The sequence below is a fragment of the Anguilla anguilla genome, chromosome 7 (assembly GCF_013347855.1).
Source record: "Anguilla anguilla isolate fAngAng1 chromosome 7, fAngAng1.pri, whole genome shotgun sequence".
In the NCBI taxonomy this organism is placed as follows: domain Eukaryota; kingdom Metazoa; phylum Chordata; class Actinopteri; order Anguilliformes; family Anguillidae; genus Anguilla; species Anguilla anguilla.
In genome coordinates this window covers 7867446-7885652 of record NC_049207.1, presented here as the reverse complement: position 1 = coordinate 7885652, position 18207 = coordinate 7867446, and the positions used below count along the sequence as shown (strand labels likewise).

Genomic DNA, 18207 nt, shown 5'->3' with positions numbered 1-18207 from the left:
TGTACATCATATACTGATGGAGAGTCGATATTCTTTTGGCCTAATTATAGAATTATTTAAGGTTTTACATTTTACAGGACCTTCCGTAAATGTGAACCAGCAGAAGGACCACGATGGATATAAGGTCCATGACTTCTTCATTCTTATTCTTGATAAGTATGTAAGCACAGTGATATGATACCGTCTTCAGGGATGTGTGTTTGCTGATAAACTAATAAATGTTTAATCAACTATATTAAATAAATTAATCAACTTTCTTGCGATGTTGCACTTTTGAAGAGAGGTCATGTATATTTCAAGCTCCTTCAGGGCCCCTGTGTGACCCTTGTTTCGGTGCTATTTCCCTGTGCTACAACAATGAAGAGAGAAGCGGGGCTGTGTGTTTGGCACGAGGCTGAACTCTTCCCCTATGCTACATTGTCACAGTGAGTCAGCAACATTACAAAAAATGCAATACATACTGCAGGCTGGATTCTCGGTGGCCATTTGAGTTCAAATTCCTGCTAACAGTGTTTACTTCAGCTAGATGTACTGGTCTGCTCAGCGCCTCTCATTTCCTCCAGCTAATAATTCCTCGTTCCCAGAACATTCCTGGAAAGTTAGGATAAACGTTCCCAACTAATAAATTTGTCCAATTTCCTACCAATGTTGCTTGAACATTGTTTTTAAATTGCAGCGGACATTGCAGGAAAGACCTTGGGACGCCATAGCGCCACTCCATTTTGTTATGCCACTTAAAACGTCGGTTGAATGTTGGGTGGTCGCTCAAAGAGTCTGACATTTCAATGCTTGCATTCTGTTACTGTCCTCTATCATAATTATGCCTGAATTATCAACATCCGGGAATGTTAACAATAAGAATATGTGTGACATGCCTAGAACATTTTTTTAAATATGTTATAAGAATTTTAAATTAACTTTTGTGTCAAAAAATCTCTCAGCAAAACTGATATCGAATCTAATGTTCCCCAACGTTCTTGAGACATTTTATGTTAGGTTAGCTTGGTTCCCTGTTCCTTGATTGCATTCTTCCCAGCCACACTGCATGTCTCTCCCCCGTGTATGCTGGTCCTCATTCCAACCACAATTGCAATTCCGGGATTTTCACGAGCAGTACATTTTTTAGGTACTTTTCATGTTTTGAGGGATTTTTTTTACCCTCCTAAGTCACATTATGTCAGAATGAGCTATGCATGCCATGGAGAATAAAGTTTCCATGTTCAAATTGTGCTTATTGTGCTACATTGTGCCAACAAGTGGATAAAAAGAGGTGAATTATTGTTAACTGATCAAATTAAAGACTGAGGTGAATCGATGGGCTCTTAATTGGTAAATGTATAGACACCTGACCACTAAAAGTAGCCACATGGAAGATGATGAAGTACTTAAAGACAAAGCAAATCATAACGAGCCACACCTGCATCGTATTAATAAGTTTAAGGAAAAAGAAATTAAACAAGTGTTCAGCAATCTAATTTAAAACCTATTGATTAAACTCAGACTTTCATTTGATTTAATTGTTCACCTGTTTTTGTGTAATTATTTGCAATACAACTCAATATAGCACAATATGAATACGGAAATTTTATTCTTTATGGCACGCATAGCTAAATAAATCCCTCTCCGGTAAATAATCCCTCTCCGGCACAAACATGTGAAAAAATTAACAGCTGGGATTGCAATTGTGGTGGGAATGAAAACTAGCATTCACAGAGGGGTCCCAGGGATGAATTTAGGAAACACCGATTTAGATGGTACAGAGTGCAGAAGTGCAGTTTAAAAGGCAGCTAGTATTTCACAAGTAGTCTTCTCTCATCAACGCCAAACTATTTAAAAATGGGATTCAATTACTTCCAATGGCCTCCTTTTTTCCTCTGCGATGCTCTGCGAACCCGTCCCTTGCTACTGAGCTTAGAGTTATCCCATTAACCCAATCCCAAACATGACTAAACATATCCTTTAAATCTGGCATGACCTGAGAGGGCACATTTCCGTCCGTGCAGCCCCACACGCAGTCCAGTGCAAGCCTAACCCTCACCCTCACCCTAACCCTAAACCCTAAACCCTAAACCTAACCCTGTCTCTGTCATGCAGCTCAAGCAGGCAACGGGTGCCTGAGCCTGTTCCTCTTTCTGCAAACCAAAACACGGCCCCTGTTCCACTTTTCTTCTCATGCACGCTACTGCCGCTGCGGGTGGAGACCTGCCTTGAACTTTTCACCCCAGAAGCTGGCAGGAAACCGACGCACGTCAAAGGGGACGGCCTGCGGGCACTCGCTGCTGCCCCTGCAGTAAGAGATATTTCCAGACTGGAGGGTTTTAGCCGTGTGGTTTTATCACCTTAAGCCTTTTAGATCCAGTCGAGTTACTCAGCATCAGAGCTTCGGTCATGCAAAGCTGCAGCTGTGCAGACTGCAAACTTCTGCAGACGGCCCTGTCCTATTGGGCCAGGTACTGCTGCGGGTTTTGGATCGTCTCTGATGCAGATCTATTTCTGTGGGCAATTATCAGCAATAAAAGGGTTACATGAGAACGTTCCTGTCAAAAGCCTGTCATTTGAAATAAAGACTATCTTTAGATATCTAGATGTAAATGACATGATGAAATTGACCACCCCTTTCACAATTTGCAAGTAATTTGTTTTGTTCATTTACATGCCCTAATCCCTGGAAATGCACAATTGTAAGTTAGTATTTGTGTGCGTGTTCTATATGGCAGTAATGTGAGTGGCACAACAAAGAACAAAAACATGAAAGCAGTTTCCTACGTGAGATTTAGGAGATATAAGGATCCTAAGATCGAGTTCAGAGTTCAGTGCTCTAACTATCACCTCACCGGCTGCTATCAAGATTCACCATTACGGGGTGTCGTCTGGTTGTGTCGAGTGGACTGTGATGACCCTTCGTTTATTTAGCTTTAAAGTGCTTGAAATTCTCACATTTCTCAGCATTATCTGCCATTATCTGTTTATTTAGGATGTTGTCAGGGTGAAGAGAAACACATCATGTTTGGCAATCTTTAAGCAATTCTGTAGGGGTGAGGTTTTTTATATCCAGAGATCTGCAGTCAGGGTAGCATCACTGCCTTCACCGGGTCACCGGACTTCACTCATTTTAATGCAAAGGAAATATTAACATGTTTGGAACAAAATGGCAGAGCTGATAAAAAAGGCACATAACCTCTTTGACTTTGGGTGTGTGCCCTGCCCAGTGTCCTCCAAACCGTACCCCTTGCCGCATGCTAACAGCATTTATATGACCGAAAAATCTTTTGCACTACGAAAAGAAATGGTTGTGACAATAATGGTTGATGAACAGTCATACACAAGTAAATCATTTTATTTTTTGCTGGGTTTTTTAAATTATTGGTGGTGCCTAACAAGCTGGTTCTGACTTCCTGCCTCTGGTTTTACCGCAGCCAACCAGTTTTCTTCTGTGACAAGTAAAGACGAAGAAAGGAGTGATGTCCAACTCAATGTACTTTCAGTTGCTGCTGTAGATGTGAGAAGTGTTGCTTCCTCTTATCAAATGAGTATTGTTTATTCCACTACAGACGTCACCCTGTTGTCTGCACACAATTTCACTCAAATGGGGAGTGTAAATTCCACATTACTCCTGATGCAATTAGATCTGTGCCTGGATTCGCAGAGAGAGCGTCCTCAACGGGCGTATCTTCATCTTCACATTTCACCTCTTACAATGTCAGGTTATTCATTTCCTGAGGGCAATACTTCCAATGTTAAAGCCACAACACAACGTGCCTCTTATCTGATTGGTGTTAGTGTGATGCAAGGGACAACACAATTATTTCAAAGTATTCAAACACTGAGTCACTGGCATTCGCCGAAGGTGACTCATTGACTCATGACCTTGAGGGTAAGTTATTTTACGAGGATTAATTTCTAGTCAGTTACTAACCTCTAGTGGTCATTAAATGTAATTGCATATCTTGGATGCTTGAATTTGACATGATTGTTCAAAATGAGCCACTGTCACAGCCCTAATAAATTTTTACAAAATACATTTTTTGTCAAAAGTGTGACATGCATAAGTGCTGCATGTCATAGCCATACTTTCATAAATTTCCATTACCAAAAGACATGGAAGATATATAATTTTCCATTTAAAAAATTAAGTGAGTTTTCCATTTCATTTGTAAATTTCCAGTCTAACTTAAAAAGGCCTGAGCCATTCAGCCCATTCCAAAAGCCCATGAAATGGTTTGTGAACACTGACCATCTTACTTTAAACAGTTATATAACACGGCTCTGATCCTCCCTTCCTCCCTTCAGCCAGCCTTGATCTCAGTGCACACCTGACTAAGGTTACTAATCTGTAGCCAGAGTGAATGAGTTATGCCTCCCTAACTGAGACAGAGAGCAGTGTGATATGAAAACCTATGGCCTGAGAATCCCTGTGATCTAATATCCACAAGGCCAACGGGGCTACATTTTGAAATGATATGAATTTTGAAGGCTGTCTCTCTCTCTACAAAGACCTTCCATTGACCAGACGCTCAAGACTGTGCAGACAGGGGTAAATCAAGCTGTCAAGTCTCTGGTGCATCTCACTGAAGAGGAAATACTTTTTTCACAGAGAAATTGACCTTAAAATGCAAACCTTTTCCTAATATATCCTAATGAATTCAAGGAGATTGTGAGTCATTTAAGGTCTGATTACCTTAATGCTCAATGCTTCAATGCTTAAATCATACAAAGCAGGTTGATAGCTGTTAATATATTTTTTTTTTTAATCGTGAAAATAAAAATCCCTTTTAGCTCCGTTTCTCCTGGCATGTTTACTCATTTAAAAGTGGGATTCAATTTCCTGTCCAGTTACTGCCATTTTTCAGAAATGAACAACAGAGTATGTTAGGAACTGGTGACACAATCAAGGTATGACATTGTGTTATCATTAATTAAATGCAAATTGACTATTTAAAAATATGTTCAAAATTGTGGTCAACTTGCAATGTACAAATTATTATATTTATGGTCTAATACACCCACCATCTGTTCAGAAAAAAATGCCAAGAGGCTTAATATAGTTACCAAATCCATGCCTTAGAAAGTCCTTAGTACTTGAATATAGATCTGCCATTGCAAAGGATCATATTTACTAATAAATTATGTGTCATGCATATAGTAGGTGACTGCAACATCTTACTCAAGTTAGGAATCACACAGGAATGCCGAGCTCACCCATAGCTCACTGACCACAGCTTCCTGTATGTCTACACTGGGGCTTTCACAGTTCTGTGATTGGAAAGATTCCTCTTACTAGTCCCGTGCACAGCGGACAGACTGAATGACGAGCTGGAATAACCCCGGAGCTGAATTGGCCAAGTCGAGCGAAACACGACGGCTGTGACGTGTACTTGTACACTGCCATCTGCTGGTAAGGGATATCATTGCAACAATGATAAAATGCTTGGGCTCTCCAGTGTGCAGTAATTTGTGCTCTTGTAAATAATGTTTAACTTCACTTTCAGGTGGGGCAGAATGTTGTATGTTGATATTTACATGAAATTGGCAGGAGTCATTGCTGCCTTTTGAACTACAACATGGCCACAGTAACACTGACTTAATATCTCAACCCGTGGCCTTATTAATTCAAATGTTAAAACCTTGAGTTTCTGAAAGACAAAAGACGACCTAAACTCTTCCATGACATTTTATTAGATTACTGACTATCTAGCAGATGCTCTTATCCAGATCTTACCACACAAAAATAAGTGCAAAGATCAGGGATCAAAATGCTTCCCATCTAATGTGCAGCACCGTAATTATGTTCCGATCATTTCCTTGCAAAATGATCAAATAGCTAAATTGTTGATGTTGGTAGAATGCTACTGGCTGGCTGCTGCTTAGTGCAGAGAAGGAAGTACACGTCCTTGTTAGAACTTCCTGTGTATTTTCCTGGACTTTGAAGATTATGATAATACAATTCAGCTGCTTCCACCACAAATACAAATCCTAAATATAAAGTGAAAATCAATTGGTCATGGTTTGCATTTTCATTGTTTATTTGAGCTAGCATTGTGTTGAGCACGAAAACCGCGACTGTTTTGTTGCCTACTAGAGGCTTGAACATAAACTGCCTACGGGCCAGCCAGCTTCCACATGACTCACCTAATTCGCCGTGGCGAGAGTCTCCTATTTCTGACCAGACTCGGACTCGGAATCGCAGGGCAATGGCGAGAAACGAATGCTTAGCCGTTAGCCATTTGAACCAAGTTACGTGGTTACCAGGGTCGTCTGCTATGCAATTCTTGAACCGGACATTGTAAAACCATGCGTGCCGTGGTGAAATGAGAATGCAATTGCAAGTCTACAGACGAAAATTGATTGATGCATTGCACCTGACTGCAACCACGGATTCTTTTTTTTCGTTTTTCAAATGAGAAAAAATCAACATTATGTGTGGTAGCTACTTTTTGCAGGGTCACCAGCATAACATAAAAAATCCATTGAGTCAATAGTATTTCTAGTTAACTAGATTCGTTTAATTTTGTATTTTCCAGCTGTTATCGCGCAATAAACTACGATACTAGCAACATTGTTTTCCGAAGTTAGCTTTACTGTTACTTTGAAGAATAGGCCTACATCGTTAAATAGCCTGTGGCAGAAGATGCATCGCTACATGGGTAGAACTTTACAACGGAGCTAGCAACTGTAACATTTTAAGTCATATGCCAGTTACAATATGCTACCATGCTAGCTTTAACTGGTTATGGCACAATAAATTCAACCGTTGTTACGAATTCAATGCATACTTTTACAAATTGTTTTAACGACCTATTCAGATTGAAAAACCAAGGGTATATGGTTTGCATTGCTGAAATGGGTTTCCTCATGCAAGAACTCCGGGGGTAACGAAAGTGCTTTCCTAGATATTTGGTCCAATAAAATATCAAGCACTGGGCCCTGGCCCATGATCTTCAATCTCCATGTCTAGATGTCCACTAGTTCCCCGCTAAACAGGTCACAACTATATGATCAGATTGACAATGGGTCTGCTCCGCCAATCGACCTTGCTCCAACAGCACCTGAACACTTATTAACGAATTGTTTAAATCCATTATTCCAAAAGCAAAGCACTCAGACTAAAGCTTTCTCTGGCTTTTTATAGCATGCACATTGTGCTGACCAGCAGGGTGGTTGGTTGTTATGGCCATTGAAGCCATTTCTCTCTCTCTAAGGTTCTTCTCGGGGCCTCTGCCTCAACACGGCACCTAAAATGACAGGTGACCTAATGACTCAACCAAAACAAACACCAGTTTGAGACGGTTGAGAAGTATGGAAGAAAGGAAGCATGAACCCAACATTTAATTCATAAGTCCTCCAGGAGAGAAATTTTTTCAAGTGTTTTATACTGCAGCCAGGGGATACACAGGCACACCCAGGAGAGTAAAAATATAATTACAGAAAGGAAGGATGAGTTTGCATGGTGTGTTTGCTCCCCAGTGAAATTCATTTATTAGCACCAAATATGAGGGATGCTTCAAGCTGGAGAGAAAATAATTTATTAGCACTAAATAAATGTGACATTGTTTATATTTAGTGCTAATACATGCATTGCACTGGGGAGCAAACGCAGTGTGTGGATTCATCCTTGCTTTTCGGTCTACTGTTCTGAGGCACGTTTCTGAGACTTTTCACATACGTTTTTCATTTTCTGTGAGAATATAACCACTGCATGTTCCCATATGTTTTCAGTGTAATTCTCAAAATTTGGAAACCGAATAAATATCTCAGCCAGATGTTGATGAATGATTATCAGACTTCAGTAATGTTCAGAGTATCCAGTCATCTTGATGGGATTATTTAAATTCAGCCTCGCGTTGAAGTTCTTTCAGTTGCAATTCTGACACCGGTTATTAGTTCAGTGAATCTGTGGCTTCCAGGGGATGTTGGGTCACAGTGATTAATGATTGGTTGCACCGGTATCAGTGAGCGTGAGTATTAGCCGCTCTGTTCATTTTTTTTTATCTGTGACAGCGCTGAGGACGTCAGGGCTTCCTGGAACAGTCTATCCTTGGGTTAACGAAGGAGAAGTCGTTGAACATTGTTTGGTCCACGCTGTTCATCAGCGCCCGGTCTGTGTACGACAGTCTTGCCTTCTCATTTATGAACTCCTTATCAAAGTTGCTGCAGTCACTCGGAGAGTTCTGCAAATGAATGAATTATTTGGGAAATAGGTTAAAATGCACTGTAAGGCAAAAGGTGAATATGAGGCAGCACCTGTAATTGTGTATTTATTTCCACGTAACTGAGGTAACAGCTGTTCCATGGTCATGTTCTGGGAAAATAGTGGATTTTTGGTATCATTAAGATTAAGATCAACCTCATTTTGGATGTGCTGGTGCATGGTGTTTTTGGTCTAGAATCTGACTGGAATTTATCAGGCTCTGCCGAGCTTAGTCCAAGTTTAAAATATTTACTGTCAGTGGGATGCGAAATCTGTTCGTTGCATCTGATGTATCCCATACCTGTGGTAGTGCCCATGTGCAGGTTAATAACAATAGGTAATACACTCACCACTTTAGGTCGGAAGGGCGGCTCCACCTGTCGGTTCTCGAGCGCAGTCCAGTCAATGTCCCGGAAGAAAGAGTGGTGCCGAATGTTCCCTCTCACGCCCAGTCTCTTTTTCGGCTCCCGGACAAATAGCTGCAACCAATAATAGCGCAGCTGTGGGTGATTCGGCAACTCACGCTGCTTTCTAAAAATGCAGCGCTTCAATCCAAACTTGGTGGAACAAGAATGGTTGCGGATATGCGTATGATGTGAAACGGAGCCTAGAACTCCGTAACGTGGAAATGTCGGTCGGTGTGTAAGTGGGCCTGGGAGCATGCATGCGCTCACCTTGACCAGGATATCGCGGGCATCCCGCTGCAGCCAATGGGGATAGAAGGGACTGTCGGTGCGGATGGACTGGAATAGCCTCTTCTCATCGTGGCCATGGAAGGGAGACTGACCAATCAGCATCTCGTACAGCAGAACCCCGAACGACCACCAGTCCACAGAGCTCCCGTACTTCTGGCCCAGCAGGATCTATAGCAAAGTCCGTATCATTCTTCAATTATGTCACTTCCTCCTCATACTGTATCTTGTCATCATCGTAAAGGCAAAAAAATTCATCAAAATAAATACTGCAACTTGTACAGTTACTTTTATTCTGCTGCTGATATTCATTAACAGACTTTATGTTTTCTGCCATAGTACCTGTCCAAAATCCTGTAAAATTTTATCTGTAGAATTTGCATCTAAAAGAGATATTGCTGAATTAATCAAGCCAAATGAATAATGTCGTGAATAATGAGTTTGGCCCCTGCTTGCTGTTGCATTGTAAAATGAAACTGTTAAGTTTAAAGTCTAATTATAGTCTATATTTTACGTTTTGTTGAGTTAAACGAACGGCAATGCTGGAACCTCGGGTGCGATGTAGTCCGGTGTCCCACAGAAGGTTGACGTCCTCATGTCTCCTAGCATGCTGTCCTTACACATCCCAAAGTCGGCAATCTTGATGTGTCCTTCAGTGTCTAGCAGGATGTTGTCCAACTTCAGGTCTCTGTGATTACAGAGGGAAAAGAGTAGAGGCAATTATGTTGTCCTGGCTAAATTCCCATAAAAAACTCTCGCTACTGGTGACCTAATCACAATATCTACCAACACTGATTGGTTGCCGCTGCTAAAGAGAATTGAGCTGACCTATATAATAAGGGTGCTCCTTTTTTTTACTAGTATCATTTCCTCTATATAATCACTGCATATTAACATTTTTGTATACAAATCCTTCTCACTTAGAGTATATGTACGTACAGCATTTACCTGTATATGATACCTTTGGAATGGAGGAACTGGAGGCCACAAATTATCTCAGCTGCATAGAACCTGCAGTTAAGGGTCAACCGGAAGGAAGTGTTAGGGATCACGCACATCATCAGATACTGAATAAACAGTGCATTCTGGGATTCGGGGTTGAAACTCCTGAGTGAACATCCCTTACGTGGATCTCCGCAGGTTAAAAGTACGGCAGTTCTGTATGTGGAACATGAGGTCGCCGCCGTTCACGTACTCCATGACAAAGAAGAGGTTCTCCTGCCAAACAGATCCGGCACGGTTAACAGGCTCATTATTGCAGTAGTGCTGAACATTATAGCAGGGGGATCCCAAACCTTCTGATTACCGGGACCAAATTAATGAGCAAACACTTTTATCGTGACCTGCCCTTAACTAAAATGTGGCCTAACCTGTTCAAACGTGGAAGTGATTCTTTCATTTAGCATGCCAAATCAATTGAATGCGTGTTTATGTCACAGTTTATGTAACAAGTACAGGGTTGAATTTGACCTTCTGTGAATATCAAGGGAAAGTGTATTCTGTACAGTAATACTGAATTTAATTTCATGTGTCACCTCACGACCCACCTGGGCTTCTCCCACGATCCACCAGTGGGGGCCAACTGAATGTTTAGGAAACACTGCATTGCAGTGCTAGAGCACCTCAGTCTGGAAGGTACTGTACAGGTTAGTAAAGGACGGGGTGGATTATTACTGTAGACATTAAGAAGGGTTGACCTACTATGATGTCTTTGTCGGGAGCCAGGTCAGTAAATTTGATGGTGGGCTATTACAGTACCCACAGTAAGTTTGAAGTGTGTAGACAGGTTAGTAAAGGTGGGCTATTGCAATACCTTGGTCTGGAAGGTGCAGTGCAGGTGAGTGAGAAATGGGTGCTCCCAGGCAACAGACAAAACCCTCCGCTCCACCATGATATAGTCGACGTCATCGTCCATCAAAACCACGTCCTTCTTCAGGACTTTCAATGCAAAGAACTGCCCTGTGGACTTGAGCTCTGCCAGAAAGACCTACAATGGCAACAGAGTAGGAAAATGGGCTTTCTGCACTACATTTGCACCCAGCTGAGTAACCTGCATTGTGGCTGTTCACATGCAGCTGTGTAACTGAATAATAATTTAGTGCACCACATAGATTTTCTACACTACACTGCCCTAAATAATACAATTTAACCAAATAAACAATGGTAATAACTGACAAGTGTACATTAACCAGTGCAAGGCTACAGGGCATAAGGCACTTTTCAAATTCAGTTCTGTTCAGCGATGGGTGCATCCACGTATACACTCAGAATTTTACTAATATTAATAAAGGGCAAAAGTTATTTTTATGAATTACAAAATCTTACAAAATTACAATCTGACAAAGCATGGCACCCATAGCTCCAAAGCTGAAATAGGAAATAGTGATTATTTATGTGGTTGGAAGCTAATCCTGACAAATACCTATAATCTTGGCATCTTTGTGTGCGGATTGATACGTGGTAGAGGCAAGGGACAGGTGGTGAGTAAAATAAAATGTCTTTCAAATTCAGTAGAAAAATAAAATGTAAAGTTCCCTTTTCTGTCATCCTCCACCGAAACAGCGTGTGGCAGGAATACGTTGGGGTTCTGACACTGACCTTGCCGAAGCTGCCTCGGCCAAGCATTTTGTGGAGGACGAAGCTGTCGATGGTGAACTTCTGTGCAGTTTGGGGGACCCCTGCGGTTTGCCATTGCCTCTCTGTGGAGATGAGCATCACACATCGGTAATCTATTACTGATTCTAGGGCAGAACCTCAGAGAATATTTCACTTCAAATCACAGTTTTCTTGTTGCAAAAACTCCTGAGAAGCAGCAGCAGCGGCAAACAATTTGTGGGTTAATCAGCTGGACAAACTGAATATTGTAGCTTACTGATTGACTCAAGTATATGAGTAGAATGGTACAGTAGTTGAATCTGACATTGTGGTACATTATTCCATATCAATTAGCTTCTCTATCATCTTAAGACTTGGGCTTTTCATCAGTGTACGTGCAACCTGGCCACAACTGGACCAGGTAGAATGTGCAAGATAAATTGTTATATGGCTCAGGTAAGCCAGGTTTTTGATGGTTTTTGGACATCGTTTTGGTACCTTTCCTTCCCATAGAGGGTATGGAGAAGCACTGGGCGCATCCTGACGGCTCTCTGACCAAATCGGGATGGCCGTCGCCCGTAAGATCCTCCAGGCCGGCATCATCACCGTCTTTGGAACTTCGGGCCTGGATATCGAAAGGTTCTAAAGATTTCGCTCACAACACAGTGAAACTGCGATGACTGAAATAGCCTCTGTAAAATAAATCGAACCATTTTTTTTCCCATTTCAACAGCATACTGAAAGGTTCCGGCTTTGTAGCACTGCAGAACAGCCTAGATCAATTGAATGTGCCACTCAGTCTCACACGCAATGGCTACAGTCTAGATAACAATGCAAAGGGGAAGTAGATACCGTAGACTAACTGGGAACTAACTGGGAATTTTCATTATGAACGCAGAAAAATATGGTGTGCAGTTCCACACTGGGGTAAAGGCCAGTTGCGGCCTGACTCAGCAACACACAACTTATAAGAACCGCTTATAATTCCAAGCCCTAAGGGTTTCCCAGTGATTGTACTAATGTTAAAGGAAGGATGTTACAACACATTCAATTGGTTATACAGCAGGGAGAAATTAAAACTTACTGTGAAGATCTGTGCAGGCCCAACTCCATTGGTTAGAACCCACGATAGTGTAGAAGAATAAACTGCCAAATGCAGTATTTTTGTGACTGTATACTTTGACCCACCACAAGCTCTCAATCATTACCGTGATCTTAACCTGCTGGAACATGTAGACTAAGACTTCAACCATTACGCACTGAGCACTCTCAGCAATGACCATAAACGTGACCCGGTAAGAACTCTAGATCATGACCATATCCCTGACCTGCTGGGTGGTCTCAATCCTGGCCAGTGCCTCTGCCATCAGTTTCTGGTTGACCCCACATAGGTTTGCTACTTTATTCACGCACTTGTGATGAACATTCATACTGCACTCTGTGAAGAGAACATATATACAGGATCATAATTACATTAAAATCATACCAATCATATATCATTTAGGGCCTCTTGATCAGTGATGTCATGGGTTGTCCTACAAGTGGCACAAAATCAAACACGTCCGTACATCCATCCTGTATTTTCCTGTATCAGGTAGTATCAAATATATCTATTGTTCTTGCATGTCTGATATTGCGCTGTTTGTTATGGTGCCCACAGACAGCAATAGGGAAAAAGAGTGTGTGGATATTAGTCATATGCAGTCATTCTTGGAAGGTTCTCTAGCTCTCTTGTGCAGAAATATTTTGTCACTTACACAAATTCAACCACAAACGGAAATGTCCAAGTTTCCACATATAGGATTTGTAGCCTATCGGTATATTTGCAGGATGTGTGTTGAGGTTTGGAGGGACATTCAGACATCCTCCATCAGATAGGCTAGCTGCATTTGTAAAATTCCGACATTAATGCAATGGTGTCTGATTATTTCTCAGTTTTCTGCAACAATGGAAGGCAGCCGCTTTCCATAAGATGAAGTGACTCAACTGCAATCTTTACACTATGGTTTGGAAGTGGCTGATGGATTTTCCTCAGAAGTGTGAAAGCACCCGGATCGATGCCAGCGTGTGGGGGGTGGGTGTGGGATTATGGGGGATTTCACATGTTCTCACTAGCCGACCATCCCTTGCCAACCCCCGTGCATTTGCGATGAATATGACACTATGCCAGAATGTCATGTGATTAATGTTGTGTGATAATGTCATGTGACACACACTCACCCTCACATTTTTGGCCCTGCCTGGCCAGCCCCCACAGCAATGTGCCACAGTGCTCACAGAAGGTGGGGCTCTTGAAATTGTACGCTTTGAACCTGTGGGGCACGTCAATCTTAAACCGTTCCTTGTGGATCTGGAGAGCAGAAGTAGACATAATATACATACTAATACAATAACATTATCATTAGTTCACTTGAATTAATTTACTAACAGATGTAGAATTACAATTCTTATTTCTAACCTAATTGGGAAAACAAATGACTAAATAAATACTGTAAATATAAATTTAAAAAAAAATAAATAAATGCGTAGAAAATACAATAATAAATAAATTAAATATCCATTTTGTCATCTGACTGAATTGCTGACCTAAAAAGAATGGCGCACTAATGTCATTGGAGTGAGCGATTATCATAAATTTAATCTGTAATTCTCAGCATCATCTCTTTACCAAGGTCTCTTTGCTGTTGATGGCCGAGCCCGTGCACGCGGCGATGACTTTGTCGATGCACTTCTTGTGGATGGCGGCGTTACACTCTGCAGCCGGGGGGGGGGGGGGGGGGGGAGGAAGAGGGGGAGGAAGAGGATCAGTCAGCCGGCGCTACAAAGACACCACTTGACCGCCAATGTCAAGAGCCGCTCTGTCACACTCACGTCTGCATTGGTAGCCTTGTTTATTCAGACCCCTGAATGGAAAAAAAAAAAACAGGACAAAATGAAACAAGACTTATTTCAAGGGCTGTCCAGACTGGGAATTTAGGTCAGATTCTTCCGTGTGTGGGGACTGAGAGTACAAGAACAGCACTTCATGAGTAACAAAGTATATATTTGAATAATTATGTCTACTTTTTTGGTGCTTTCTTTAGGACTAGGATTAGTGCAATGGCTAAGCCAAGGAAGAATGCATTATAAAATATAAGAAAAGAAAAAATTGTATATTGTAGTGCAGTAACATTGCAGTTTCTGTACAATGGTGCTATGGGTATTTTATTTTATGGACTTTCATTAATTACATATTTACCTTTTAGCATGGCGCTAACGCATGACCACAGTTTTGCTACAGAATTGTTGTTACAGAGGCCCTTTGTTGTGTTTTCGTGTCACGCTGGCGTATGCCTTATAGGTCTCTCCTGATAAGAGCGTATCTTAATTAATTAATTAATTAATGTATATTGTACGAGTGAAGGTTTACCAGACGAAGTCCTTGCAGACGGAGCAGAAGGTGGGCTGGGGGAAGAAGGTGGCGGAGAACTCGTGGCGGTTGACGGCGTGGATCTTGGCCTGCTTGAAGGCTCCGCGCCGCTGGTGCAGCGATTGGAGGCTGACCCTGTCCTCGTCCCGCTCTCCATCGCTCTGTCCTGCGGTGTGCGGCCAGAAATGAAGCAGACGCAGAAACACTCAGTGGCCTCCTGATCATTCAGTTCAATAGAGCAGTAGAGAAGGCTGTGCAGGTTTGTAGCGTGATACAGAGTGAATGAGTATGTGTGTGGTTGTGTGTGTGTGTGGCTGTGTGTGTGTGGTTGTGTGTGAGTTTGTGTGTGTGTGTGTGTGTGTGTGTGTGTGAATGTGTTTGGGGGCAGAGGTGATCAGCCAGATGGACAGGAAGACCAGAGAAATACTTTTTATATTTCTGTTTTTATAAATTTGGCAGCCAATTTGTGGGTGAGCGTGTCCAATTTCCCCTGTAATCTGGAATATCCAATGAATGGAGCTACTGGCCATAGTCGGCACTGACACAGTAAAGAAATATTATCTAGTGTTCCACAAGCTCACGAGCCTGCAGCCACATTACTGTACATAGCTGACAGGTCAGGTCAGGAGTCCTCAGACCAGCTGTAGAAGTTGGCAGTCGAAGGCACAGAACTACATACAACACCAGGCAGTACATTACAAAATGAATTTATGAATTCATAAAATTAATTTGTGTCTTTAGTTCACATAACACCATAAAACTGTTACATGCCAGCCCATAAAGGTGGGTCTGGTGCTGGGATTTATATGTCTGCTGAGTTCTTGACTAAATTCTGCTGAGAGTATAAGATTACAGTGTAAGTGTTAATTTCATGGTAGAATATCCTGGTATTTAAATCAGTGCTAACAATCTTCAGCTGTGCTTTCTCAATAATTAACAGGCCTAATTAATTGGTTAAGAGTGTTGGAGCTGGGTTACGAGTTAAGAGTATGAATCTGCAATTCTAATTAGGGACCTGGAGGTCAAAGTAATTGAATTAAACTGTAGAATAGTGTGACCTGCCCTTGAAGAGAGAGTTAGGTGGCTGAGTTCTGAAAAAAGTCCTCATTTATTCGATGTCGGGGTAATGAAGACAGAACAGTCCGAAAAGGAAAAAGCAAAAACAAAGATGTCAGAAACACGGATGAAAGGAGAGGGAGCTCACACATTATCTTCTTTGTGATCGAAAGGAAGTTTCCTCTAATGACCCCTGTGTAAACAAGGCCTGCATTTACTCACCATCATCGCCACTCTTCTGCAGAAAGTACTTGGCTTCCAACAGCAAACGGCCCTGCGGCTTCAGATCCACCTGATTTAAGCAAAGGGGGGGGGGGAACCAAACCACGGTGTCACGAGCAACGGCATTCCTCTTTGTTTCCCTTCAACAAGCTTCCTTTCATTGTTTTTCTGCTACCTTTTTTCGTGGTGCAAGCAGTCAATCACTGGCACAGCCTGAGGTTCAGTTGCTAAAATTTGAGAGCATTTCCCATTAAACCCATTTAACAGATGAAGAAATAACACCTGTGTCACCACCCAAGGCCTACAGCGAATGAAACACTTCTCAAATCAATGCCATTTGTCAGAATCCATTTATACATGAAATTAGGCTATAACTCGCAATGTTCTGGAAGAGTTCATCACTCCAGACTTTTGACCCTCTGGAAAAGTTCACAACAGCTCAGAATGCTGCAGCCGTTTTCTTTTCCCAGCACACTTCCCCACTCCCCTTCGGACCCCCGGACCCCCCCCCCCCACCCTTCACCCCAAACCCCCCTGCACCCCCTTCACTCCTCTGGTCCCCCTTTCCCCCCCCCCACTCCGGACCCCCGGACACCATTCATCCCCCCCTTCCGGACCCCCTTCATCCCCCCAATCACTCACCCAGGTCTCCAGCTTGGAGCTCTCCCTCTTGAAGCGTTTGGCCAGCAGCTCCAGCGGCACGCTGGCCTCCACCTCCAGGTCGGCCGTCTCGTCCTTCACCACCACGCGCATCACGCGCCCCTTCCGGATGGGGGCGTCGAACGTGGTGCTCCACGGGGGGTACATGGTGGGCTCCCGCTGCTGGCTCTCCTGCCCGTCCTCTGCCCCACACAGAGGGGAACACATCACATTTTGGGGTGTTTAGCACCTCTTTTTTTACCTTTGAAGACATCAGCCGCCAGTATCAGTGACAATTTTACAGTCATTTCTGCTTGTATCAGTCAGGTGCAATCATCAGTTTCATCAGTTTCAATTATCAGGTCTGTTCATGCCAAAGTATTCCATTCATCAAGCTTCATCTCAACCATTCCCCTCAAAGTAAAGATTATTTATACAAATATATTTTTGTGGATGCTGTTTTCTACATACCTCTCTACACTCAATAATTATTTACTTGTAATCATTATTAGTAATTATTTGCTGACCTGTAATCCTGACACTAACTTTTATCTTCATAAATAAAAGATAAAACAATCAAGATAAATGTTTGCTTGCACACTACATTTCAGAGCTGAAGTGAAGAAGCAGCTCTACTGTTTCTTAATCAAAATGTTTTCTCAATGGCTGATTATCATTCTCCACCCCTACAACAATATGCTAATTGAATGTACATACCATCTACATGACACGACACATAAAAACCACAGAATGACATACGTCCAGACCAGCGTATCAAATGTCCTTCTCCCACAGGGAGTTCAGTCGCTTACAATTCCCGTATGATCAATATCTTACCGGAATAATTCCAGTTAAGCTAAGACCTGCCCAGGCTTGTACACACAACCTTCTTGTGGCTAACTGAAGCCCCTGCCAAGGAATGTAACAGCACCGCTCCTCCGTACTGTAAGCACAGTGCCCCACAGTGCCCCCTGAAGGCCTACCTGTGTCCTGCATGTAAACAGCACAGTACGGATTGAGGACCTCTTCGTGATACGCCAGACCTGGGTCCAGCTCAAAGGTCAAGAACCCGATTCTCAGGAACGGCGACATGGTCCTCCTGTCGCGGTGTTCGGGGCGGGGGAACTTAGCGGCCGAGATACGACCGGAATATCGACCCTTCAGCGGAGAGAAACGGAGAGCCTGTGACCTTTTCTGCAGCGCACTGGAAAAACAGCCACTTCGCTTCGGACAGACGGCTTCTTCTCCGAGAAACGAAAGGGGAGAGGGGGAGAGGGAGAGAGGGAGGGGGAGGGAGGGAGGGAGAGCGATACAGAGAGGGAGAAGGGGAGGGAGGGAAGGAGGGAGGGGAAGTCACAGGGAGGGACAGAGGCAGCGATATGCCAAGGAGGCTAGCGCTGTGGAGC

General features: G+C 42.7%; 1 protein-coding gene across 5 annotated transcripts; it reads right to left on the bottom strand.

Annotated features, from left to right (window-relative positions):
* Positions 1-7104: 7104 nt before the first annotated feature.
* Positions 7105-18086, bottom strand: prkcq (protein kinase C, theta). 5 transcript variants are annotated; one of them, XM_035424815.1, is made up of 17 exons: positions 17785-18082; positions 16805-17004; positions 16163-16232; positions 14885-15050; positions 14347-14378; positions 14144-14229; positions 13696-13825; positions 12804-12913; positions 11974-12100; positions 11479-11579; positions 10694-10867; positions 10007-10098; positions 9829-9891; positions 9430-9568; positions 8863-9051; positions 8539-8667; positions 7105-8168 (listed from the first exon to the last, which is right to left on the bottom strand). In XM_035424815.1, the coding sequence occupies exons 1-17, from the start codon at positions 17891-17893 to the stop codon at positions 8010-8012; spliced, it is 2076 nt and encodes a 691-aa protein (XP_035280706.1). In that variant the 5' UTR covers positions 17894-18082; the 3' UTR covers positions 7105-8009. The 5 variants fall into 5 exon arrangements, with proteins under 5 accessions (XP_035280706.1, XP_035280704.1, XP_035280705.1 ...); XM_035424813.1 differs by having other exon boundaries at positions 8539-9051; XM_035424814.1 differs by lacking the exon at positions 7105-8168 and having other exon boundaries at positions 8223-8667; positions 17785-18083.
* Between the last annotated feature and the right edge of the window lie 121 nt (positions 18087-18207).

Excerpts from the sequence above, each read along its gene's own strand:
- prkcq (XM_035424812.1), bottom strand. The coding sequence starts at position 17,893 with ATGTCGCCGTTCCTGAGAATCGGGTTCTTGACCTTTGAGCTGGACCCA. Across the intron at positions 14,379-14,884 it reads GTCTGCAAGGACTTCGTCTG|GGGTCTGAATAAACAAGGCT; the intron begins GTAAACCTTCAC and ends TTTTCCATTCAG. Across the intron at positions 9,892-10,006 it reads TTTAACCTGCGGAGATCCAC|GTTCTATGCAGCTGAGATAA; the intron begins GTAAGGGATGTT and ends CCTTAACTGCAG.